Raw genomic sequence first — 23,831 nt, 5'->3', positions numbered from 1 at the left:
TGATAATCTGAGTCGGAAAGATATCGAACTGTGTCCTTTAATGTTACGTTTGTCAAGAATCAGAGCTGACATCTATAGCAAAATGCCTAAGCTCCTTGTGAATTGTACCATTTTCTTATCACAAGATGGCACTATCACGAGATGCTGGTATAAGAAACTTTTAACTATGAACACGTTGGAAGAACCTATATTAAATTCTGGCAAGACGCCCGAGCTGATAGCCAATAAAAATTTGTTTTAAAAAAATTCAACATTTCAAATTGTTCGGAAAAATTTCCAACGAATGCCATCCAGATTGCGGTGATGTCTAGTGGTCAACCACGATACCACATAGGCACCATCTAATGACAAGACGTGGTATTAATCGAGTAATTGCTTGGCCATTTCGTCACAGATAGCGTTGCGAATCGTTTCGAAAAAATGAAGTATGCATTAATTAAAAACGATAAATGCGACAATTGTCAATGCACAATATCGATTCAAGAGATTTCATAAACTAACTGACATCATTGGTGAAAATGTAAAGTATATCTGTGTGTCATTTCGGCTGGTGACTCTCGAGTTGTCGTTTTTTTTTAGGGAAAGCATTGCAGGACAGATTGGCAACACCAACACAGCCTGGCAATGTGTGCAAGTGTAGTAATGGCTGTCTGACAAAACATTCGGAATAACAAGAATTAATGTAGTAGTTGATTATCGGGACTATCATGTCGTGTTTCTTAAGAAGTGCAACGTTCTCCTAATTCAAATCACGGGTAGCTTATTAACGACGGTGCGAACGTGAGATTTCGTCGAAATCTGCGTGCACGAAAAAAGACATCGTAGGTATCGCTGGAAATAATAATAAATAAGTGGAGAGAGATTGCATTCTGGAAGGGAAGTACACAGTTCAAGGTGCAGTGAGTGCGAGCATCGAAAGTGTTCCTCTGAGTTCGTGTCTTAACAACTACCGACGATCGATTACGCAAGATGACTATTCTGTCGAAGAAGAAGACGAACGCCTCGAAAGATAGACGAGAAGGAGGCAGCACTTCCGAAGTCGATGTTCACGGAGTGCAAAACGAGCATGGCTCCGGATCCATCGCATTACCGAATAGCCCATATCAGGTGAATGAATAATCTCCACTTTGCGACTATGCTACTCGCGAAATACTTGCACAGTAGCTGCAACAGTGAACCTTAAACGACCTTTTGCGAACCGTGACAGGTGCGTGCAGCGAACGGTTTCGCGGTCGATCTTCATGGGGTTCAGACCGATCACGGATCTGGTTCTATAGTCCTCACAGGTGGCTCATACGAGGTAAGAAACAGAGAAAATATTATCACTATATAATTGATTAATGTATTTGTTCTTAAATTTTTACATTAGTTGTCGGGTACGATCTCCGTTTTTTCCAATTTACGATTAAGTTGTTTGGAAGAAAATGTTCTTATATGTTCTTTAAAACGAATAACACAACGAACTAGACATACTATTTTTGAAAACTACACTTGTATTATAGACAACTGTTGATCGACGAGAAGACAAACACTTCGAAGAAGGAAGTGGTCCGAGTCATGGAAAACGTCACAGACAAAGAGCAAGTCCACACAGGTAAGATTGGATTTAAAGCATAAAGCTTTAAAATTATTTATTCATTAGTATATACGTTACTTGTTCTGTTATTAAATGTTTAGTAAATTTATGTTTCACCTTGGAAAGAGATAGGGGTAGAGAGAGAGACAGAGAGAGGGAAAGGGAACGCGAAAGACAGGCTACACCACCCACTGCATCTTGCAGTGGCTTGCAAGGTTTATATTAATGTATAATTTACAGAATTTTAATCCACAACATGTACATGTATATTATATATTCTCAAAACCATTAAAGTATTATCTATGTAATGCTTACCACAAAAGTGACACATAATCTAATTTATTTAGCTACAGATGGAGCTACTGCAAACTTGGAACCCGAATTAGCTAACGGTTACAATAGTGGGGATGAATATACTGGTAGAAATGAAAATAATATGACTTTGGCTGAGTGGCAGGAGGTTAGTTGAATCAGTTTTCATCGATGCTGTTGATATCAATCTTTAAACTTGGTTATCAAATTTATGAAAATGCAACATATACATATGATGTTTATTTATATTTAGCGGGATAGGTGGTTCGAAAAGCGAATGCGCAAAATGGGGTTTATTATTAAAAAGATGGGAGAAGATGGAGCGTGCCTGTTCAGAGCTGTTGCAGACCAGGTTTACGGTGACCAGGAAATGCACGGAGTAGTGCGAAAACATTGTATGGATTATATTGTGAGTATTTAGCAGAAGTCAAACTCGAGATACAGTTTTAAAATAATCTCATCGTTTCTGTGAACTTTCGTTTTAGGCTTCCAATCAGGAGTTCTTTTCTCATTTCGTGGCAGAAGACTTTAGCACGTACGTAGATAGGAAACGGCAGGAATATGTTCATGGAAATCATATTGAAATGCAAGCAATGTCTGAAATGTATAATCGTAGCATTCAGTTGTACTGCTACAGCACGGGTATGTTGCACCATGTTTGAATTTCTCGACTTAATCTGTATGTTTTTGGATGTTCCATAATGCTAACCCTTTATAATATTACACAGAACCCATCAACATCTTTCATACAATGGTCGAAAGTGATAACGAACCGATACGATTGTCTTATCAACGCGGTAGTCATTATAATAGTATAGTGGATCCGTATAAAGCTACCGTCGGTGTTGGGCTTGGTCTACCGGCGTTCAATCCTGGTTCAGCTGATCGACAATTGATATCCGACGCAGTTCGTCAAAGCGAGGAATTACAGATTGAACAGGTACAGAGTCTTATGATTCCCTGTATTCTTTCTCCTAATATACGAATACTATACGTATTAGAACTTTGAATCGTGTTGTAGACTATGCTGGAGGATAAAATAAAAGCAACCGATTGGGAAGCAACGAACGAAGCCATAGAGGAACAAGTCGCCAGAGAAAGTTACTTGCAGTGGTTGAGGGATAATGAAATGCGAAAAGCAGTGAGTATACGGTCTAATCAATTCATTTAAATTATTTATCATTTTTCGAGTATTATTTCTCGGTCCACGAACCACTGGGTATGTTGAAACACACTGACTCGTGCCTTTTGACTAAAGCGATCAGCCAGTAGTAGCAGTACAAGTACGGTGACAAGCGCGCAACACAGTCTTACCCATTTCCATACTCATGGTGGTCGTGGCCAGCAACGTAGCCACACTTCCTCTCCAACTACGACACAAACTAGCCAAGACACTTTACGTAACTCCCCGAAGGTCTGTTTTACTCTAATCAACTGTCACATTGGATCCCACTTATGAATTATACATGTTTTATAAATAATTCCAGGTGAATGATGCGGTAAGGTACAGTAAGAGGTCGCCGCAGCACCAGTCGGCCCAGGGTTCTACTATATCTCACCTTGCCACAGATTTTGAACCTAAAATTTCCCAAGAACCGATGCCAGGCAGTAGTAAGGAAGCTCACGCTTCGCCAGATATATCGATGTTTAATCGTCTTCCTCCCGAAGTGTTTGGTAAGTATTTATTTTGGTGATAATTACATTAGCGATAACGCGACAATTATTATATTATCTGGTGCATCGGTAAAAGTACGAAAAGTGTATTTATTTGCAAATAAGGTCTAACGGATTGGGAAGATAGCGATGTACTCTCACAAGTTTTGGCGACATCGCAACAGGAATACTTGGACAGCTTGAAACAATCACGAAGTTCTCCATCATCCGGAAGCGATACTAATAATATATTAGATTCTAGTAACAGTTAATTCTTAAAACCGTTATCGATAAAGTTCAAACGAATACTGAAGCAAAGTATGTGCATTTATATGCAGCGTTTTTCATAGGATGTGATATATCCGAAAAAGTAAGGTAGTTTCAAATAAAGAATGAAGCAATTCATTGTCGTCGTATGGTAGTTATAATTACTAGGTATCGTTGATGATTGTGCTGAATGCATGCCTAATAAACTTAATTACTTTCAACGAATCGTGTTACGATAATTTCTGCCAATACTGTACACGATACATTGAACTCTGACTTTATAGTACAGTGAAGTTCCAAACGAATCTCTTATTAAAGACGGTATTAAATGAGATCTTTTCACAAGGGAACTTGGTTGGTAGAAACTGTGGATTAGAAATGTTTAAGTTTATTATGGACGCATTGAACTTTCAGATTTAGTAATAACACGATACCATAAACAACAGAGTATAAGCATCGAGAATTATTTAATGTTGTTTTAAAACGTTTTTATGTTCGATAGACACAGCGCATCTTATGAGACACTCTGTATATATTGCAGTATCATTTAATTCTGCATTGCACTAGGGTATAAGGTGGTTTGCTTTTTTCATTGAAGTAAATGTTATGCAGTGAGCATACTCATCGTTCAATTCCATTCCGGAGTTGTCAGTGTATGTACGGGTACTCTAAAACGGCATAAATTAACCCGCTCTGCACCCTTCAAATACCAGAATAGATGAACCCTTTTTTTCTTCTTCTTTTGTCCGTAGTGTCTTATCTCACCATGATCGAAATGTTTCCATACATCTGATTGTGAATTAACCAAAAGCAGTCCCTTTTTTTTTCAATGCCACGGATGTTGTTCATCAATATTAAATTTTCTGCGTGTTCTCGGTTGTAATGTTTAGTGTTGGCATTTCTTCTTGGCACGATATGATACGTCTAAACGCTTTAGGTACACCTTTATTGCGTTATTTGTAAAGAAAAAATATAAATAAAACTACTACGACGTAAGTCGACGTCTGAACTTATCTTCCCTATTTGTGTGCGCTTTTTGTTACTTCAACGCTTGAATAACGCGTTATTTTTGTACATAAAAACAACGGCTTCGAATGTGAACCGAATCATGTACGTGCAATGTTTCATGAGATATACAGGTGGTAGTAAAGAAAAGTACTTTATGGATTATAATCTGCAATGTGTCTCTCTAAAATACCTTTTTTTAAGTAATGAACTCCGCGATTCCTGTGTGTACATTAAATTCCTGAAATGTACTCAGGTGGATCATGTAAGTTTCAAGCTGTGAAAATGTATGCAGAGACGAACAGTCTCAATTATTTCTTATCTTTTACTATTAATCTCGTACAGATGTTCTTTTTTTTATTTTTACTCATTTCAAGATTTGTAGTGGGGAAAATGGTACCAATAATGACGCTTGAAACGTTCATAAAATTCATAGAAGTGTCGTCGTGTTATGACTTCATTACATATTTCTGATATTACGCCACTATTGTCAATAACGGGATCAAACTAATATTTTAATATTTTGAAGTTTTAATTATTTACGCATGTTTACAAAGTTTAGTCAACAAACTTTTTTTAAACGGTAGAATTCAGTGCTCTGATTGTATCGAAGAAAACGTTTGTATTGAAAAAATGGAAAATATTATTGGCATGACACGGATCGGGATGTTTGTATCGGGCCATAACATCCGTTGGTGGTCGACAAGTGTAATTGCTCGTTGGCATATGATCTGATTTGTTGTATTATAATATTTTCGTGAACAATGTTAATGCGCATCAGTGATTATGTTTTCGAAACGTTGCTTGGACAGGGCACGTTCGGGTATGTACTCGAATTTAATCTTTATATTCGCGTATCTTTATTATTCATTATTTCTAGTTCCGTTTATTTGGTACGACGAAAGAACGATTCTAAGCCGTTCGTCGTAAAAGAACAAGCTTTGAATGCCGTGAACGCTTTACCTTTTAAGGTGAGGTACATGGAAGAGAACACTACTTTTTTTTATTTCTTATTGCTCGTAAAATATTTATCCGATAAGTACATACAATTTAATTTCTACGGGATCTGGCTACATGTTTTTTCTTCAGAATCTGTAAATTTACAATATTTCAACTTTAAAGTATCGATTGATCACTCATTTGTGTCAATAATTAAACAAGATTATAGTAATTCGTAGCATTTTACGTATAGAGTATCCTCTATAAAGCTTCGCAATTCGTTTCCCCAGCATAATTACATTTAATAACGGAAAATAAGAAGGACAGATGATCGAATGACATCCTAACGTTCGTATTTACTACGAATTGGGATTTTCAATAAATCTGATAATATTTTTTGTGTACTTAAACATAAGATTATGAAAGTTTTTCGGAGAAAACTAGAGTACAAGATATTGAAGGAATTCAAAAATCAACGAAATTCTTAAGTTAATTTAATTCTAGAATATATTAGGGGAAGTGCAATGTTTGCACAAGTTGAGGCATCCAAACATAGTGGCTTATTATGGAGCATGGATAGAGGATGATCACTGCTATATTCTAATGGAATACGCGACACGATGCACTCTGAAGGATTTGCTGAGTAAACGTCCGATGCCTCTTAAAGAGGAAGTGAGTTTGCATTCCTCGATAAATAATTGTCCGATTTTTCCATAACAAAACGCTGCACATGAAATTTAATTGATAACTATTTTGTATGTTATACAGGATGCATTGTACTTGTTCTCGCAAATCGTTCTTGGCGTTCATCAGATACACTACAAGAAGATTCTCCATCGGGACTTGAAACCAGAGAACATTATGCTAACCGGAGGTCGCGGCGATATCGTTAAAATCGGGGATTTCGGTGTATCGAAGAATTTCCAAGAGTACGGACACGATAATACGAATCACATTTCTGGGTACAATTTATAAATGATTTCTAATCAAACAAACGTTCGCCACAGATTAACCGATCCGTCGAGAATATGTCGTGCTGGATCATTTTACTACATGGCTCCGGAAATGTTAAGGGGACAATGCTATGATTTCAAATGCGATATATGGAGCATGGGGGTTATTCTTTACGAGATGGTTACAAAACGACACCCGTTTCCTGGCACGGTAAGGACAGTTTAGCCCGTGAAAGGAACGTTAAAAAAACACAGCGAATTGTACAAGGGCGCCAAGTATCATCGTAAACTAATCGATCGGTGTCGTTTTCAGAATTTGACGGAAATCGTGAATATGACGTGCAACGAGAAACCACGACCCCTTTCCAAGCAAACCTCGGCCGCTATCGTGAATTTGATATCAAAGATGCTGAGAAAACAACCACCTTCCCGTCCGAGGACCGATCAATTGATGACTTGCCCTCATCTTGTCCCTTTTATCGCCCGAATATATTTGAATCTAGGTCGGGTTCCACTTGCCCCGTGTCAGGGAGATAAGAACATTATGTCGGAAGTATTTCTAAAGTTTCTGAAGCCTCGCGAAAAGCGTATAACAATTTTAACGTGATTAACTAACTCTTTGGAAATGTGCCACGTTGAGCCGGATGCACTTTGTGCGCGTAAAAGGAACAATAATTGGAGATAGCAGGTAGAACGTGTATAGTATAATTATCACGATGTTTATTATATATGTACACGACAACTCCTCAATGGAATTGTCCGACGAACGGTTATCGAACCCTGCCTCTATACCAGGATCAAAAGCGTAACGACAGGAAGCAAAGACCGGAACTGCGGAATGCTCGTTTTATTTCATCACGTACTACATACCTCTCGAAAACCGTTCGGCCTCGTGTTTAGTTAGAAGATCATCACCCTTCGACGCGTTACAGTATATAAAAAATCGGGACGACGATCAGTGATTTTCGCCAGTTATTCTCTAAACATTGTACAATGTATACCTCGGGAAAGCCGTGCAATTTCTGTACTCGGTTTCTTGTCAATCGGAAGTAGCAATCCAGTCTACAAAGAAAAAAGAAATAAAAAATGAGACACCTGAAACACACATGCTTTATACGTCACTTCGTCGAACCGATCGACGAGAAATTAAGTTACTCCGTCTCTGTGTATGCTGTTCAGTTTTCGATAAATGTGTTCGTACTCCGCTGAACTCGAGTGTTTTTATTAAAATTACGAACGATGTGGTTCACGCTGTTAATTTGTTACTGTTTATCATTGATCTCGGACGCGAGTCCATGGCGTCCCGTCAATCCGATGTTCGGAGAGCAAATCGATCTCGTCGGTGTGACAAACGAGAGTTTCACTCCCAATTGGACTAAAAGCGTCGAGAACGAGGAGACCAAAGACACGATCGATACACCGGACACGGATAACGCTTTCAGTTCGACGCGAGTCCCGTTCAATTTCATCGATCGCGATCGCGAGCCTTTGGACGAAGTGGAACGTGTCGAGCCCAGGCAATGGCCGGTTCGACCGGATATACTTTATACTCGAAATTCTGTTCCTTCCACCACGGCAATCTCGTTGCCCCGTAATCCACTTAATCCACCTACGCTCGCCCAAAGGGATCCGTCGACGCAAAGGTGATTTCTTTTTACACCGATAACAATCGTGCACCGACGTGCAAACTCGGCTTCCGCTAGGGGGAAAAAGTGAGGTAGGCGAAGGGCCACCTGCCATTTAGTTTTGGGAGTTATTTAAATTTATACCAAATTAACATTCGGTTTAACATTTATTTCAGTACTTGAAATAAATTTACTAAGTGGTAGGAGACTTTATACGCCACTTTTTCACCCAGCGGAAGCTGAGTGTGCTCGCGAGAGTACATGTAAAATCGATGAGCACGATAAAAGTGCCCCCGGTTCGGTATCCGAAAATGTAATTTGATACGCTTATGCCCCTTCAGAATAGGTTTTTCTTTTGTGGTATATTTAAAAAGAAATATTCTATGCCATAGCATTTGGAAGAAATGTTGTAGGAATACAAAATTTTGATATGTTTCATATATTGATTATTAAAACCCGGTAAATCTTATATACGTTGTATACGAATTTCAGTAATTATAAATATATAACTTATAAGTTTGCATTCCAGTCCAATAGACGCTTGATTTTACGAGGACACAAAATATCGTGCCTGTGACTTTACGAATCCTTTTACAACACACCTTCTCTCCTTTCAGGTATCCTTCAGTAACCGCACCACCCCCCACAGCGTCTGTGGATGAAGTTTTCTGCGACTTTGGATCGTTTCCGGCACAGACGCTCTGCGAATGGCAAAACGGCGATGGTGTGCTGGATTGGGCGGCTGGTACCGGAATGGGTACCAATTGGCTGGGTGGCCCACCGAGCGATTATACAACTGGGACCATGGAAGGAGGGTATATGTTCGCCAATTCGCTTTTCCTTTCCACAATGTCCCATATATAATATAATTAATATAATATATTAATTTTTCTCGATTTCATTCACCCAGGTATGCTTTCCTAGAAACATCCCAGACACCAGTGAGAGACAGCAAGGTGAAAACCTTGGGGGGGCTATTGCATAGTCCTCAGTTAGGGAGTACAGGAGTAACTGGAACCTGCATTATGTTCAAATACGCCATGGACGGGCTGAGCGTTGCCGGTTCGACGCTGCCTTCCTGTAAACCGATAGAACCCGTCAGCGAGCGTGTCATTTGGAACGCTCAATATTATAGTCTCGGCGTTTGGCAACAAGCACAGATACTCTACACTTATCCAGAGTTACATTCGGTGTAGTATTCGTTTTTGTACCTACCAATAATTGTCAATCCTAGCAAAAAGGTGGAACAATTCTGATATCACAAAATACAACTGTATTCCTGCCTGCAGATAATCATCGAGGGAATTCCCGTGGAACCCACCGATCTGGCTCGTTTATACAGAGGATACGTAACTGTGGATGACATAGATCTACAACCTGGTACTTCCTGTGTCGGGTTCTGTAACTTTGCGGGTGGATTTTGCGATTGGAGTAACGACGCAGAGGATGACTTTGATTGGACGATCGTGAGTCGAGCATTCCAGGATTCGTAAGTCGAGCTGCATGCTTCCGTAGCTTTTTTTTTAAAAGAATGATTCCTTCAGAGCCGAGGTAGTGGAAACCCAACGACTGGGCCGGCAATGGACAGTTCCGGTGATCGTGCAACGGGTGGGGGCTATGCATACATAGATTCCTCGTTTCCACGGAGACCAGGTGACAAAGCTAGGCTTCTTAGCTCGAGCTTCCCTGCGCCCAGCGCCGATACACCTATGTGTCTACACTTCTGGTTCCACATGTTTGGCGCTGGAATCGGTACGCTGAGGCTGTTTTTACGGCATTTTCGCAGCCTGGACGCGCCACTTCGAGAAATTTGGAGTGTGAACGGAAACGCTGGAAACACTTGGTTCGTCGCTCAAATTACCATCGGCTCTATAGACGATTTTCAACTCGTGTTCGAGGCGTCGGTGGGAAACACTGGAATGGGAGACATCGCTGTCGACGACATCTCCTTTACCCAAGGGTCTTGTCCTGGTACAAATTGAAATTGGACCGTCTCGAATGAAGATATTATAAATTAATTTCAAGCATCCTGTACACAATCAACTGTTTCTGTTAATAGTTTCGCCGCAAGTTGCTTCTCCGACGCCACGTGACTGCACGTTCGAAGTGGACGAGTGCGATTGGATTAATTCCAGAGATCCCGATCGAGTTGAATGGGAGAGGGTATCGTTTCAAGCGCTGAGCCCAAGGAACCAACGGAAACCGTACAGTAATGGATATACGATCAACCGTAGAAACGAATACTTCCTTGGTCTGGGTCGCCCACGAGGAGGACCCCGGTCGGTCGGAGGAGGGACAGGCCAGCTTATTAGCCGAGAGATAAAAGGCACCGATGAGCCTCTTTGTATCACATTCTGGTACTTCATGTTTGAATCATTCATCGATTCCAGCGGGCCAAGCTTAGGTTCGTACTCGATAAGAAACTTCTTCCATTCGCTTCACGTCCTTTAACAATACATATTCAATTTCAAGGGGTGCTTCGGGTGTCTGTACAGACAACTGGAGATTCTTCTACGGAATCCAGACCGGTCTGGCAGCTTTACAATAATCAAGGACCTACCTGGAACTACGCACAGATCAGTATAAAAGACAGGAACGACTTCGACGTGGTGTTCGAGGGTACCTGGGGTCCCAATCGGGCCAGTGGTAGTATTGGCGTCGACGATATTTCCTTTTATACCGGCAACTGCACAGGTAAGTTGACAAGTATCGAGCCTTGATTGTTCCCATTCAATACTACCGCATTTCCAATAATGTTTCAGCGAAACCACCGAGTGCATCAGCAAGACCGGAGGACTGCAGCTTCGAAAAAGGATTATGTGGCTGGGAAAACATCACGTCCTCGGACAACGAGCGCGCTGTCACCTGGCAGCGCGCGTTTCTTGCTCACAGACCAGCCCAGTTATTGGACAAGACGTTCGGAGCAACCGGTGACTTCGTCTTTTTCGATATTTTCACGACCAATCAGAAATTAGCTGACGTACGGCTGCGATCACCGGTCATACAGACCTCGCCGGACGAAGAATCCGTTTGCTTCACCTTTTGGTTCGCCGCCTTTGGAGTCGAGGAATCTACGACGTTGCAAGTAATTAAGATGAACGCCGAAGAAGAGCAAAGCGATGACGAAAAAGAAAATGGAACGCAGGAACAACCCGTGAGAATCTGAAGAATATTCTTCAACGGAAGAATTAGAAATATTAGTTCGATTCCGCTTGTTTCAGTTATGGTCGCTAACGGCGAAAGGATTTAACAATCCAAGACCTGTATGGACAGCTGCACAAGTCACCATAGATGCGCGTGTACCGTATCGTCTTATCTTAAGGGGAAGTGCCAGCAACGGAGGTTTCGCTATCGACGACATAAAATTCCAGCCTCAAAGTTGTGCAAGTAAGTTTTCCTTACAACAGAAGTTATCCAAGAATTATAGTAAACTGTAATAATACGTATGTTTGTATCTGAATCTGATAGTTCGACCGATTGCTGCTCAACCCGTCAACAACGAGAGCTAAGGTATTGTATCAAAGAAAAATCTAGCATGCAATTATCTTATTCAGAGTTAAACTTTTCATTAAAATAATCCGAGTGTATAATATATCAAATACTGATTAAGAAAGACAGGACACGTCCGATACGCTTTGAAAATAACTTTATTAAAGTGTGCTTTGTTTTTTTATAAATTGTCTCTTGATTTCAAACGTAACAATGCCAAAAGCTACTCCTGCATTTAAACTGTCGACTCCGTTAACTAAAGGTATATTTATACGAATACCTTTTCGTTCCTTTAGTAAATTTAATGAATCGAAAGTTAAACCTTCGGTTTCTCCACTTAGAACGAGCACAGTTTCTTTTTTCGTATAATCCAAAGTATAGTACGGTACAATAGGTAGCTGCAACAGAAGGTCTGCCATCTTCTTTTTAAATGACGATGTAGGCTCTGATTCTATAGTTTCCGTTCCGCTATCTTCGTTAATACAGTATGATTTAAGACTTTCTGGATCTGCATCGAATACTCCTAAGCTAGGTTGAAGCATATCTGTGTCGTATTTTGATACGAATTCATCCTTAAAGTTACTATCAGTTACAATAATATTGGAGTCTTCGCTGATTAACGCTGGAACATCGTCCCACACCGGAAATGCATGAATAGGCAATCGAAAGTGAGCTCCGCACGCGCTTCTAAGAACTTTCGGGTCCCACAAATCCACGCAACCTGAACAGGGAAGTCATAAAGAACGTGTAAAATATTATTATCGATTAATCTTGTATTAGGTTCTATGCAACATAATGTATGAAAACTATTATAAGGTTGTATACCTTTTATCAATATTAATTTTTCACAGCCTACACCTGCTGCAGCTCTCATAATAGACCCTAAATTTCCTGGTTCTCTTACATTGTCACAAATAATAGTAAGCGGCAACGCGTCGTCAGCGGGAGCTGTATTCTCTATATTAGGAGTTTCAAAAATTCCTGTATCGAGAAGCATAAATTATTACATGTGTAAAATTGTATTGTAAATCATAGAAGTGTATTATTACCAATTAACCCAGGGGATGAGGATACAGTGGACCACAACTGAATAGTTTTATATGGGACTTTATACAATTGTGTTTTTGGTGGAAGATTTAACTTGTCTATATCTGCTGAGTTACTGAAAAGTACAACTTTAGGCTGTACACCAGCTCGAAGCGCGTCTTGAATTAATCTCTGTCCTTCCAGGGCAATGTTATCATTTTTTTCTCTTTTCTTTCGTGACTTAACTTTAATCATTAATGACCTGAAACAAAAAAATATATATATTTAAACATAATTTCATCTTTAGATCGACACCAACCGTTTAAACCCTCCGACATGAAGGACGTATAACTAAACTACTGAAGGACTAGACTACCGAAAGGACATACACCGACCATATGTCTCTACAGACCTTCGAATTTTCGGTTTTATATCGGCCTACAGTACATATTTTGAATAAACATTATGTCGTTATTGTATTTTAACATTTTTTATGATAATTTATTCTATTTTATTTATAAATACAAGGATCTTCAGTAGCCGGTAATGTTTATATACAGACTAAAAACGAGTGGGATATTACCGGATCATCGTTCTCCAATGTGTAAAGATATATTCCATCTTATTTTTCATTCTATTCTGAATATAATAGAGAAAACGACACCTCAAAATCATAATTCCTTCCTATACCCGAACGTCCAACGCTTGATTGCACGTCGGCCCAATGGAAAAAATACTCTAAACTTCGCGCTACCGCGTCGGAAATGTTAAAACTGTAATAGCCGAGCATTGAACCTAAATACCTTATAATTTTATCATTATCTTGAAGAACAGTGAATGCCTTTTTCTTCTCAGTCGCCAACGATTCCACATCGTTGGTAGCTTTTGTAGTCTTTGCGGTTTTTGCGGTTTTTGCGGTTTTTTCAGTGGAATTCCTTCCTCTCGATTTCCTTGACGAAAACTTTTTACTTTCGGCAAATGTTTCTCGCGTAGTGTCGCTTGCTTCGTAAAGTTCATCTTCATTAACAATTGCAACCGGTCGGCGACTCGCCCATCTTACGTACGTTCGTGTTGCATCTAATTTTGCATTAATCGTTGGAAGTTTCGTTAACTGTCGAAGTGGCCGAAACGTGGTATGCACAATATTTAAAAATACCATTTTCGTTGCGTTTTAATACGATATAACAGTATCTATGTTTATGACCGCTTTAATGGAACTTGTAGACGCATAGTATTTCACTGTTAACCAAACAGATTTTAGATATTTACTTTATTAAAAGATTTATTCAGTATTGTGTCGTTCAAACAATTATTATTGTATACATGTATCACGCTTTTTTCCCGTAAATTGGTTAGAGCAGGGACTATATTACCATTGGAAGTTCAGGAAATGGCCGAATTTAAGTTGGTGAAAATCTATAATGCCGTATTAACACGCGTGATGTCGCCACTGATCTGTTAAATGTACGTTAAATGTTAGTTACCAGCAAATTATCTCAGCAAATGCGCACGTTTTTAATAAAGTTTTATTCAATTTGTTAATGGACCGCATTAATTGATGCTTGAAATTTTGTAACGAAAGAAAAGAAACTTCGTCGTTTGGAAGGTGGATATAAGAAATTGAAAGAATTGGGCAGCCTATGAACTGAAAGTAATTCCTTTATTTTAAACGTTATTTCTTACAACGATTTACTCGTTACACGTTCAGATGCGATAAATACATGTTGTTCATAGATCTCATGTTTACGCGTAAGTACAAGAGTTAATACATTCTCAGTTAGCAGGTCGGTATTTGTGTATTCGATCTTTTGTATAATCGTTTCCTTTACTTGTTGTTCTTGTATATTATCATAAAGTATACAGGCGTCACAATAGTACTAATACTATAATGTTACTGATGCCAGTAAAGTCTTAAAGCTAATAAGAGTAATTTTATTATTGTCCAGAGTGATCATTTATAAATTGCATAATATTTTAGAAGAAGTTAGTAAGAAAGATATACTTAAAAAATATTGTATGACTTTTATTGTCAAAGTCAGTCCTCCTGCATGTAACGATCAACTGTCGATCGAATACAGCATTGTTCCGATTAAGTTGCATACACATTCGTCTGAGCATTCGATCCCGAATGAGCACCGAGTGAGCGTTGATTTGCTCGTACGATACTCGTCTGGTGCTCATGTAAGATTACATATTCAGAGTTCGCATGCCAACGTGTTACACGCAGAAACGTTCCACACGTTTATAGTTTAAATATACTGATCATGATTCAATCGCGTGTTCACTTTGATGTACCGACAGAGAGAGTTTGGTTCCGTTCACATGAATAAAACGTTCGCTTGTTCGATGTTCATGCGATGCTCATTCCGGGTGAATGCTCAAATGAATACGCAGCTTTATATTTGAACGCATAATCGTAATACGGAATAAATAGAACAATGAGAAAACAGTGAATTAATTTTGAGGTATATCTTTTCTCTCATCTTTTGGCTGATATTTAAACGAATAATAATTGCAGTTAAATGAGATACGCGATTACTGTATAAGAATATTTTTAACATACGTGCAATTTTAAAGTTTCTATACGTAGACTCATGTATATATCTTCCATCCCTTATGCTAATTGATTTCAGTTTACATAAAGTTTCTATTTCTAATATTGTCCAAGATAAAGCTGTTCGTTTAATAGTTTCATACATATATTCGTGTATGCGCAGACGTTGGAAAAACAGAGTATAGTTGTATGAAAATACTGAAAGTAAAATACCGAACAGATTGAATCTTTGTCCAGAGTTTTTCCAATCAGTCCCTACTCTTGGATATCAGGCACTGATTCGACAGTTAAAGAACCCTGGTCAAACATATCCGTTTTTTAGAAACTTCATCGACGCGATACACAAGGAACACAGGAGGAACAGTGATATTAGCATAACATATATACTTGTGTATCTTGATATGCATGTATATAATACTTGCAGTTCCAAGCGTATATGTAATGTTCATCATATATGTGTTATGTAGTCTGTATTTTTGTGTGTATCTATGCGTATTCGTTTAAATGTATATGAGCACGTATCGTATTTAAATAGATCTATGTAAGTATAAAGTATTTATAATCAGGCGTTAGGATTGCTCGTGGTATCAAACCATTTTCTATGTATAATTATTCAGAAAGTTGTCATTTTGTACGCATTGTAGGAGCTGTAAGTGATAAATTCTTAGCACGAGATATGGATTAAGCCACATAAATGTCTGTCTTTAACCTAGTTAATAATATTTCATTTCTTGTTATACAATATTACATTTACTGTTTTTATTGTAAACGAAACACCATGTATATTTCGTTATATTGATCTCGAAGATTCGAGGTGACACCAAAATGCTTCGCCGAATGGTGTTTCGTCTACATTAATATAGAATTGACCCTTAAGCCTTTATTATTGGCATGGCATTTTTAACAGCATATAAACTGTAGCCTTAATAATTTGTTGTCTTTTTTTTCAGTGTGAATACGGGAAAGAAACCAAAATTTGATAATGCACGCATTATTAGTCATGGTTAAAGTAAAAATCTGTAATTCATAGTCAGCGGGCAATCGATCGATTACTTAAGGGTCGAAGTTTAAATCGCACGTACGCGTAATCGATACATGCGGAGTTCGAGTAGAAGAAAATGAAGCAACGCGTTTTTGTTTCTCCCAGGAAGTTCATCTGTTTTCTGTTGATTTTTCTTTTCTTTTCATATCATTACTAATTATTCTGTCAACGTACAGATCGTAAAGTTGAAAATCGAAATTGCAACAGCATCGATTGCATGTACGAGCTACGAGAAATGCCTCTTAAGATTAATTATTGTCATTCGTATAGTTTTGTTGATTATGCTTTGTAGTCTCTTATCATAATTAAATATATTATATATATACGTGTAAATATATACATATATTTATATAATATACTGTCAAACATACATACATACATACATATATATATTGTCAAAATTTTCAAAATATTAGTCTTTCTATTTTATTGTCAAAGTTGGAACGAGACGGAGAAAATCAGGGCGTAACGTGTGATTTCATTAAACTTTCCTTCTGTTCTGTAGCAACGTATATAGAAAAATCGATTTCCGTTACAGTTTTTTTTCGTTCGCTCGATCTGGAACCGAAAGAAGGGAAGAGTCGAGACGGGACGACGACATCGTAAACGGTACGGAAAAACAATTCACGATCAGTCGGTCAACGGCTAATAATCAAGTGAAATATTGAACGAATATTAGAACAGGTATAATATTTCATTATAGCTAAATAAGATTCTATCATGGCTAGATCGAATAGGAATACTGCTTGCTCAAGAAAGCGTTTATATGGAAATGTTACCCCCGTTTCGTCCCTGTTTTCTCCGCTCAACGGTGTCCAAAGAACGTTCACGTCGCCATTGTCGATATTTTTGTCGAGAATAGTATCAAGCTTAGACACCTGGAAGATACTATGTAATCGTGTTTCGGTGAACACGATCGCGCGATTTTCATTCTCAACGATATGGAACGAATTAAGAAAATATAGATTTGTAGAGTTAGCTCGTGGTAAAGCCATTTCGCGCAGTGATTCGTCCCGATTCGTTTCGATTCATTCCGATTTGTCCCGATTCATTCGTTCTGTTGACGTTTTTGGCTTGTTTCTTTTGTTCTCAGTTGGTCGGTCACAGGTGGAAATCGCGGAGAACTCGCGGGAACGTCAAGCTTGATCCAGCATCAACGAAAACGGAACGATCGAGCACGATTGATCGATCCACGTGGGTTTGAGGATGTCAGAAATTTTTAGGGAAGCCGAAACTGCGAATTCTTTTGCGATCATACCGTGCGTGGACGTGCCCAGAGGTACGACATATTGATCTTCAGAGCCTTTTCCGGTTCTACGATAGCTGGGCATCCCGACGAAAAGATTAACGTAACATGTATTCACGGGACTGAGGTCCGCTCCTCTAAAAGATAAAAACACGAGACCAAATCAGGTTTGCAATATTGTTAAACGACTCGAAAACAGCTAACCATGAATCGAACGCTGATAATTATTATTGCCGTGCAGGATCTTATAGAAGTGTACTCACCGACCATGCCTGACCAATATTCGGCACATTCGACGGATATCGGCCCTGGCCGAATTCGTAATTGGCTTTCGTCGGGATTCGCAATGTTGTCTTCGAGAATTGCTTCCGGTATTGTTGCATCGGTGATTGATACTCGTCGTCCGTTGATTCCTCGGAGTCAGACGTATTCCCCGCCATTTCCTCAGCCTTGTGTTGCTCCTAAATCATTCATCGTGTTTGCCAAGATATCGAACTATGTTTTAAAATGCATCGTAATCGTGCAACGTGATAGGAGATCGCGTTTTTTTTTATAAAACGATTCAGGAGACAGAGAGTTAGCCTGGTTGCCGATTTCGAACGCGGACAAGGCGTCTAGAAAGAACAACATTGGTTCAACGGTTCGGTTATCGGTTCAAATGAACTCGCCGCCGCGACAATACTTCATCAGGTCAACTGTCCTGTCTGTAAATTGTAATATTTTTATTCTTCGCGAGGGACCAGGTATTTAATACCTGTACCGAGTGGTAGGTATAGAGGTAGGGACAGGGGTGGGGGTAGAGGTAGGAGTATCGGGGATCGTCGGTCGTACATTATACCAGATAATAATAGTGTTTGTTGTTAACCTGTAGCTCGCGGATGCGTTCGGCCCGAAGCAGCTCCTTCAAGTGCTGAAAACTGCCAGCTTGTGGGACTTGGGCCAAAGCAGGAGAACCACCACCCATTGTGCGGAAATTGGTGATCCGTCGTCTCGGCGACGTGGGATAAGAATTGATCGTTCCGTAAAACGGTGGAATTTTGTCGAGTGGCCGCAGGGAATGTCGCATTCCGTTCCTTAACCTGCTTCCTGCCGGGGTCTTGTGCACGATTCTTCCGTAAATCGGAGTGCTACCAGCAGCGCGATTTCGTGCCCTCGCCGCGAATCTGCCTGCGAACGTATACACCAGCTCTCACGACACGCGTCGCAACGCATCGGTACAAAAGTGGTAAGTCGATTACCAGTTACTCAAGTAGGTACATATGTATACACTTTTGCGTACTTGTTTTTAATACATCGTTATAGCGTATTCAGGAAATTCTTGGGCAAGGATTCGAATATAAACGATGGCGTCGAGCGACACGACGCGTACGCAACCGTCGACAATTTAATTATTTAGTCAGCATGCATTCCTTCGCTTATTTACCGTTCATACGGTGATTATTTTGAGCGTCTATATCAAGTTAGAAATGAAGTATCGAATGAGACCTGTTAATCGTTTTGGGCGATTGGATGTAAAAGGCACGCGTCGGAATAGTCTCGTTGGAAACATACGAAAAGTGAAAATGATTCCTCGACGGCGAAAGGGTAAAGTGATGTCAACGTGTTGAGCTTGACAGTCGAAGTGAAACATCGATATAAAATTCTTCGTAAGATCCCCCCAAGGAAATGACCACCAGAGACGGTTAAGATTTCGATCGAATGGGAGGCTAGACGATTTATACGAAAGGTCAAGTAGGTACATATAAAGGATCGTCCGTGACATCTACTCCAAGCTGTTTCGGTCGCTCGAAACTCTTGATCCGCGTAAAGAAAGTTCGGCCGTCTCTGGGGATTCCGGTGATGGTGATACATAGGTGTTGTTCGAAGGGGTGGTCGCACCGGTTGCGTTGGTCAGGGGTAGGTATACTTGGGAGCTGCCGAGAAGCCCTCGAATCAAATTCGTTCGTGACAAAGAGAACGAACGGGTCACACGATATCGAGTGAGATAGAGCGATAACAGAGTAATCACGTGGTACTGACTTAGCGCTAACCATTGGTCGGCGAAATACCCCTCTTGGCCCTGTGCCGTTCAGTTTGTAGGAGCAATTCCAACTCAGCAGCTCCCAACTATACTCTAACGGCGAGCTAGTGGGGGAGCGAGGGGGGATGAATATTGTGGACTCTGTGACAGTCGACCGGAAACGATCTTACCTCGATAGTTAAGGGGAGGCTTGGCGCGTTCGGAGTTACGGTTCCACATATTGTAAGAGAACGGATCGGAATAAAGGGAGTATCCGGTGGTGGTCTTAGCAGCTCTACTCTGTCGTTTGGTGTACCTCCACATAGCCCTCAGTTCCTCGCATGTCGGCTCGGTCAGGTCAACGCGCTTCTCGGCGATGTCGCCGGTGGTGGTCCCCGACTGAGTTGAGATCGGATCGATGTATCGTATACCGGCCACCAATGGGCTGCTCGAATACGCTAAGACGAAAGCGGTCCATACGGCCACGGTACGCATTTTCTGTACAACAAAGAAAAAGTGTTGCGAAGTGAAAATACTGGCCGATCGTAACTATCTACTTCGTGTAACGGGTATAATTGGGTATAATGGGTTTAATGGGATGTACAACAAGCATTTCCTTTCTTTCTTTCTTTCGGACGAATGGGATTCAGTCATTTCGTTCATCGAGCTCCATTCCTAAAGGGGCGAGAGTTCTATAGACGTTAAAGCAAAAGTCTAAGAGATTTTCGCACTAAATCTCCGATAGTTTGTTGATGTTTGCAAACTGTAACCATATGGCAGGTAACCAAGTTAACAAGTTAACTTAATTCGGAAAGGCACATGGTTTCTTCAGGTTTCGAAACTTTAACGCTATTTTCACGAATCTGTACGTTTCACTCTGATCGTATGTTCGTTACTGGATCAACGAATATGTCGATCGAACGTTAATCGGTGTCGTCTCGATTACCATTCGACCCAGACAATCCGTCGTAGTTTCTACCTGTGTAGAACACATTAACGACATTGAATCCTCTCCCTTTTCTTCTCGTCTCTTTTCCCAGCTGACATTTCCGAGACAAGGAGGATCGGTCGTTCGACTCGATTGTATGGGGTGATTCGATAGAGCCGCGGGTGTTACCGAATCGGTGACTCGGCTTTTCAAGACTGCCGGATAATAGACGGGTCGATTATGATATCATTTTTACGCCTGACAAGGCAAAATCCAATTATTCCCGACGATGAATTTCAATCGGGTATTGTACACCCTTGTATTGTTTCATCGTCACCGGGAAAGTTGATCGTATTGTCGCGCGAGGTGGTTTCCAATCAGTTGCGATTGATGAATTGATCGTTCGACTCTCGAGATAAATGAACATTTTATCGGAACGACGCGAGTTTTTCGGTGATTTACACTTTTTCGAGGGTAAACATACACTCTGTAAAAAAAAACAGAATGTTCATCAGTTCGGCCCCTTGTCGCGGGAAATAGGAAGACAGTAGTAGTCGTTGAACGTTCCTAATTTCACAAGTTGTGGTATTTTTTTCATACTTAATCCTCGAATCGTACAACATTACCTGTACTCGTAGTGGATTCTCGAGTTTCGCAACATTTTCACGGAATACACGTACACATGTGATATCGAGCATAAAGGCGTTAAAAACCACTATCCACCGTTACGAACGGTAACAGCTGTTCTTCGAACTTTTCTCGAAAGTCTCAGGGTTGGCTTCGGAGCCTCGTACATGAAAATTCGGAGCGTAAATGAATGTTCGCTTTCTAATCGAAAGCCAGGGTTTCTGGGAATTTACAGTTCATAAACGAGGCAAGAATTTTCCATTCCTATCACTTCTCGATCGAAGAGGCTGTGAAGAAGTAACGTAACGCGAGTGTTTATCCCTTCGTCCCCATTTTCGAGTGATCTTCAAACGATCGAAAGATTGATATTTTCTTCAAGTTAATATTACGTGTAGAAAAATTGGCGAAAACGGAGGGCGATGATTCGATGAATCGTGTGCAAGCAGCAAACGAACTAGCAAAGAAAGCATGAATGGAGCCAGCGGACATACGGGGTGGAATCGTGGCAGACAGAGAAAGAGCGAAACAGAGAGAGGGTTGCCGAGAAAGGAAGGAGGTCAAGAGTGGAACGAGGAGAAGCTGGTGAATGAACGAGAATCGGATTCACTAACCTGCCAGTCCACGCAGTCCGGAAACCGAGGAGCAACTGAGAGAGCTGCTATCATCATCCGCGGCCCGACTATTCGCCTTCCTTTCCACCCCCGCTACGAGCACACCACCCCTGCGTTTCATTCCCTCTCCATCTCCACCACTTCCACCCTCCCAGTCCTCCCAAACGCCCTCTCTTTGCTCTCCCCCGTTTCTTTCTTTTCTCGGCTGCTGCTCCTCCTCCACTCACCGAACGGTCCATTCGTCGACACCAGAGAGGCTGTTCTTACTGGGATTTTCACCGAAAAACTACCCCTTTTCTACCCGGTCTCATTATGCTTCTTTGCATTCTTTCAAAGATCGTTACCCTTCCCATCGAACATTCCTTTCGATCTGCTGCGTTTCCCACGGTTTTCCACCTCGTTTCGCGATTTACCGTATTTCTGTTAGAACTCCCGTCGATCGACGGTCGATTAGAAACCCTCTACCGGTTCCCGTTACGCTCGCGAAACGAAACGTTTAAACGGTCAGCGAGGTTGTACGTTGTAGGTAATGGATGCGTTTATTTCTCATCGAGCGAATTAGACCTTGGATCGAGCAACGATCTCGACGGGAAAATTGGCTCGATGCAGCGCGTAACCGGAGTTTGTGATTTCTTTTTATATGCCGACTGTGCCAGATATAGATTCATTTATCGAATCCCACTCGTACAAACGGGTACGAATGACCTGGGTCATGGTCTTTTAGTATTCCCCCGAATGTACGATATATGCATTTACGTTGGAACAGTTCCATTGAAGACTCGAATTCCCGCGTTATTCGTCTCTTGCCGATCTCAACGCTCTGTATCAAACGACTATCTTTTACCTACGATCGAATCGTGTGATAAGCAACGAAGCTACGAAAGAAGGGTAACAGCGCGAGCAAGCTTACGTTTGCTTCCGGTCCGCCTGCGCAACAAGTTTCTCTCTGGGACTTAAAATCGTTGTAGCTCCCATCCACCGCCCAAACGAGAAACACGCTGTTACGTCACCCAGAGTAATACTCGGTTCGTCGATGATCAACTAGCAAAGTGTTTAGTCATTTTTTGTTTTTGTTTTTAGAACATGTTCAAATGATAACCCGTGGAGCAGCTATTTTTCGCGGTAAACGATCGTAAGATCGATCCCCTTGAAATCTTCTGGACCACCGTGTACTTGATTATTAAGATCACCTGTTAAATATTCGATCCTATTTATTTACGGTAATTTGTGTGTAAAAATGTGTAAAGTTTAACGAAATTGTATACAGAGGACACGCGATATGACTGCGATGTGACGTGACAAACTCGCATACTGCGTCAGCTGTTTCGTAACAGTGGTCGTTGTCTGTACACATAATCGTCCTCGAAATGTCATGCTCCGCTATTCCACGGGGATCGATGAAATTATCATTGAACGTTTAACAATCCCGAGTCTGATTTCCGACAAAAAAAAGTCGATCAGGAACGTCGTATCGATAGAAACGAGGGTCTCGCAGCTGTTGAAGCGATACCAAGGAAATGCCGTCGGGGAACAATGAATGGAATCGAAACATCTTCTTATATGCCAGATTATCCGCACGAATATTGCGCGGCGAGTTAGCAACACCGGTTTCGAACAACCTCCGCCCTTTCTGTAGTCTTCCGTCACAGCCTTTTAACCGTTCGTCGCGATCCTGCCCGTGGTCCTTCGGTGTAATCGAAAACAAGGATGGAACAGCCCTTCTCTCGTTAACCCACCCACGGAATTCCAGTAATCGGGCTACCGTCCGTGCCTGTCGAGAGGGTGGAATAAGGTGGAATAGGGTGAAATAGGGTGAAAGAGAGCGAGCAAGAGGGTGGACGAAGGGAGAGGAAGAAGAGTATTCGCTCCGATTTTCCCCCTCGCGTTTCAAGGCCCCTTCTCCTTCTGCCAGCCTGTGTCACAGCAGTGCGGCTGCTGAATGACCTAAAGTGGGGGTAACCTCGTCTCCTCTGAACCAC

At 40.8% G+C, this 23,831-nt stretch overlaps 5 protein-coding genes across 5 annotated transcripts; 3 read left to right on the top strand and 2 right to left on the bottom strand.

The window, feature by feature from the left end:
• The first annotated feature begins 938 nt into the window (after positions 1 to 938).
• LOC107194067 (OTU domain-containing protein 5-B) lies at positions 939 to 3,813 on the top strand. The gene is made up of 12 exons (XM_015583632.1): positions 939 to 1,107; positions 1,208 to 1,300; positions 1,503 to 1,594; positions 1,643 to 1,791; positions 1,924 to 2,036; positions 2,142 to 2,297; positions 2,374 to 2,530; positions 2,617 to 2,828; positions 2,910 to 3,029; positions 3,147 to 3,302; positions 3,376 to 3,562; positions 3,668 to 3,813. Exons 1-12 carry the CDS (start codon positions 970 to 972, stop codon positions 3,811 to 3,813), a joined length of 1,719 nt encoding a protein of 572 aa, XP_015439118.1. The 5' UTR covers positions 939 to 969.
• A 1,692-nt stretch (positions 3,814 to 5,505) lies between these two features.
• LOC107194090 (serine/threonine-protein kinase Nek5-like) lies at positions 5,506 to 7,884 on the top strand. The gene is made up of 6 exons (XM_015583655.1): positions 5,506 to 5,636; positions 5,694 to 5,784; positions 6,257 to 6,424; positions 6,521 to 6,681; positions 6,760 to 6,916; positions 7,019 to 7,884. The coding sequence occupies exons 1-6, from the start codon at positions 5,578 to 5,580 to the stop codon at positions 7,310 to 7,312; spliced, it is 930 nt and encodes a 309-aa protein (XP_015439141.1). The 5' UTR covers positions 5,506 to 5,577; the 3' UTR covers positions 7,313 to 7,884.
• A 60-nt stretch (positions 7,885 to 7,944) lies between these two features.
• On the top strand, positions 7,945 to 13,211 carry LOC107194058 (MAM and LDL-receptor class A domain-containing protein 1-like). The gene is made up of 11 exons (XM_015583622.1): positions 7,945 to 8,348; positions 8,948 to 9,145; positions 9,241 to 9,520; positions 9,620 to 9,796; positions 9,875 to 10,301; positions 10,390 to 10,734; positions 10,803 to 11,024; positions 11,093 to 11,484; positions 11,552 to 11,717; positions 11,799 to 11,840; positions 13,153 to 13,211. The coding sequence occupies exons 1-10, from the start codon at positions 7,945 to 7,947 to the stop codon at positions 11,837 to 11,839; spliced, it is 2,652 nt and encodes an 883-aa protein (XP_015439108.1). The 3' UTR covers position 11,840; positions 13,153 to 13,211.
• Positions 11,968 to 14,191, bottom strand: LOC107194057 (rRNA methyltransferase 3, mitochondrial). The gene is made up of 4 exons (XM_015583621.1): positions 13,649 to 14,191; positions 12,869 to 13,107; positions 12,645 to 12,800; positions 11,968 to 12,540 (listed from the first exon to the last, which is right to left on the bottom strand). Exons 1-4 carry the CDS (start codon positions 14,002 to 14,004, stop codon positions 11,981 to 11,983), a joined length of 1,311 nt encoding a protein of 436 aa, XP_015439107.1. The 5' UTR covers positions 14,005 to 14,191; the 3' UTR covers positions 11,968 to 11,980.
• A 3,594-nt stretch (positions 14,192 to 17,785) lies between these two features.
• Positions 17,786 to 21,906, bottom strand: LOC107194129. The gene is made up of 5 exons (XM_015583694.1): positions 21,853 to 21,906; positions 19,878 to 20,184; positions 18,553 to 18,854; positions 17,951 to 18,148; positions 17,786 to 17,824 (listed from the first exon to the last, which is right to left on the bottom strand). Exons 1-5 carry the CDS (start codon positions 21,904 to 21,906, stop codon positions 17,786 to 17,788), a joined length of 900 nt encoding a protein of 299 aa, XP_015439180.1.
• Positions 21,907 to 23,831: the final 1,925 nt, after the last annotated feature.

Source organism: Dufourea novaeangliae, unplaced genomic scaffold (genome assembly GCF_001272555.1).
Source record: "Dufourea novaeangliae isolate 0120121106 unplaced genomic scaffold, ASM127255v1 scaffold21, whole genome shotgun sequence".
NCBI lineage: Eukaryota > Metazoa > Arthropoda > Insecta > Hymenoptera > Halictidae > Dufourea > Dufourea novaeangliae.
This window is presented reverse-complemented; position numbering and strand designations above follow the sequence as displayed.

Bases quoted from the DNA above. Each gene is read 5' to 3' on its own strand.
- LOC107194067 (XM_015583632.1), top strand. From the start codon at position 970: ATGACTATTCTGTCGAAGAAGAAGACGAACGCCTCGAAAGATAGACGA. The intron at 1,792-1,923 runs GTTTATATTAAT...TAATTTATTTAG, and splicing joins ATCTTGCAGTGGCTTGCAAG to CTACAGATGGAGCTACTGCA. The intron at 2,298-2,373 runs GTGAGTATTTAG...CTTTCGTTTTAG, and splicing joins AACATTGTATGGATTATATT to GCTTCCAATCAGGAGTTCTT.
- LOC107194090 (XM_015583655.1), top strand. From the start codon at position 5,578: ATGTTAATGCGCATCAGTGATTATGTTTTCGAAACGTTGCTTGGACAG. The intron at 5,637-5,693 runs GTATGTACTCGA...CATTATTTCTAG, and splicing joins CTTGGACAGGGCACGTTCGG to TTCCGTTTATTTGGTACGAC. The intron at 6,425-6,520 runs GTGAGTTTGCAT...TATGTTATACAG, and splicing joins CGATGCCTCTTAAAGAGGAA to GATGCATTGTACTTGTTCTC.
- LOC107194058 (XM_015583622.1), top strand. From the start codon at position 7,945: ATGTGGTTCACGCTGTTAATTTGTTACTGTTTATCATTGATCTCGGAC. The intron at 8,349-8,947 runs GTGATTTCTTTT...CTCTCCTTTCAG, and splicing joins AGGGATCCGTCGACGCAAAG to GTATCCTTCAGTAACCGCAC. The intron at 11,025-11,092 runs GTAAGTTGACAA...ATAATGTTTCAG, and splicing joins TTATACCGGCAACTGCACAG to CGAAACCACCGAGTGCATCA.
- LOC107194057 (XM_015583621.1), bottom strand. From the start codon at position 14,004: ATGGTATTTTTAAATATTGTGCATACCACGTTTCGGCCACTTCGACAG. The intron at 13,108-13,648 runs GTATTTAGGTTC...TTTTTGTTTCAG, and splicing joins GATAATGATAAAATTATAAG to GTCATTAATGATTAAAGTTA. The intron at 12,801-12,868 runs GTAATAATACAC...TTCTCGATACAG, and splicing joins CTCATCCCCTGGGTTAATTG to GAATTTTTGAAACTCCTAAT.
- LOC107194129 (XM_015583694.1), bottom strand. From the start codon at position 21,906: ATGATAGCAGCTCTCTCAGTTGCTCCTCGGTTTCCGGACTGCGTGGAC. The intron at 18,149-18,552 runs GTTAACAACAAA...TGAATGATTTAG, and splicing joins AACGCATCCGCGAGCTACAG to GAGCAACACAAGGCTGAGGA. The intron at 17,825-17,950 runs GTGAGTACACTT...TTTATCTTTTAG, and splicing joins ATATTGGTCAGGCATGGTCG to AGGAGCGGACCTCAGTCCCG.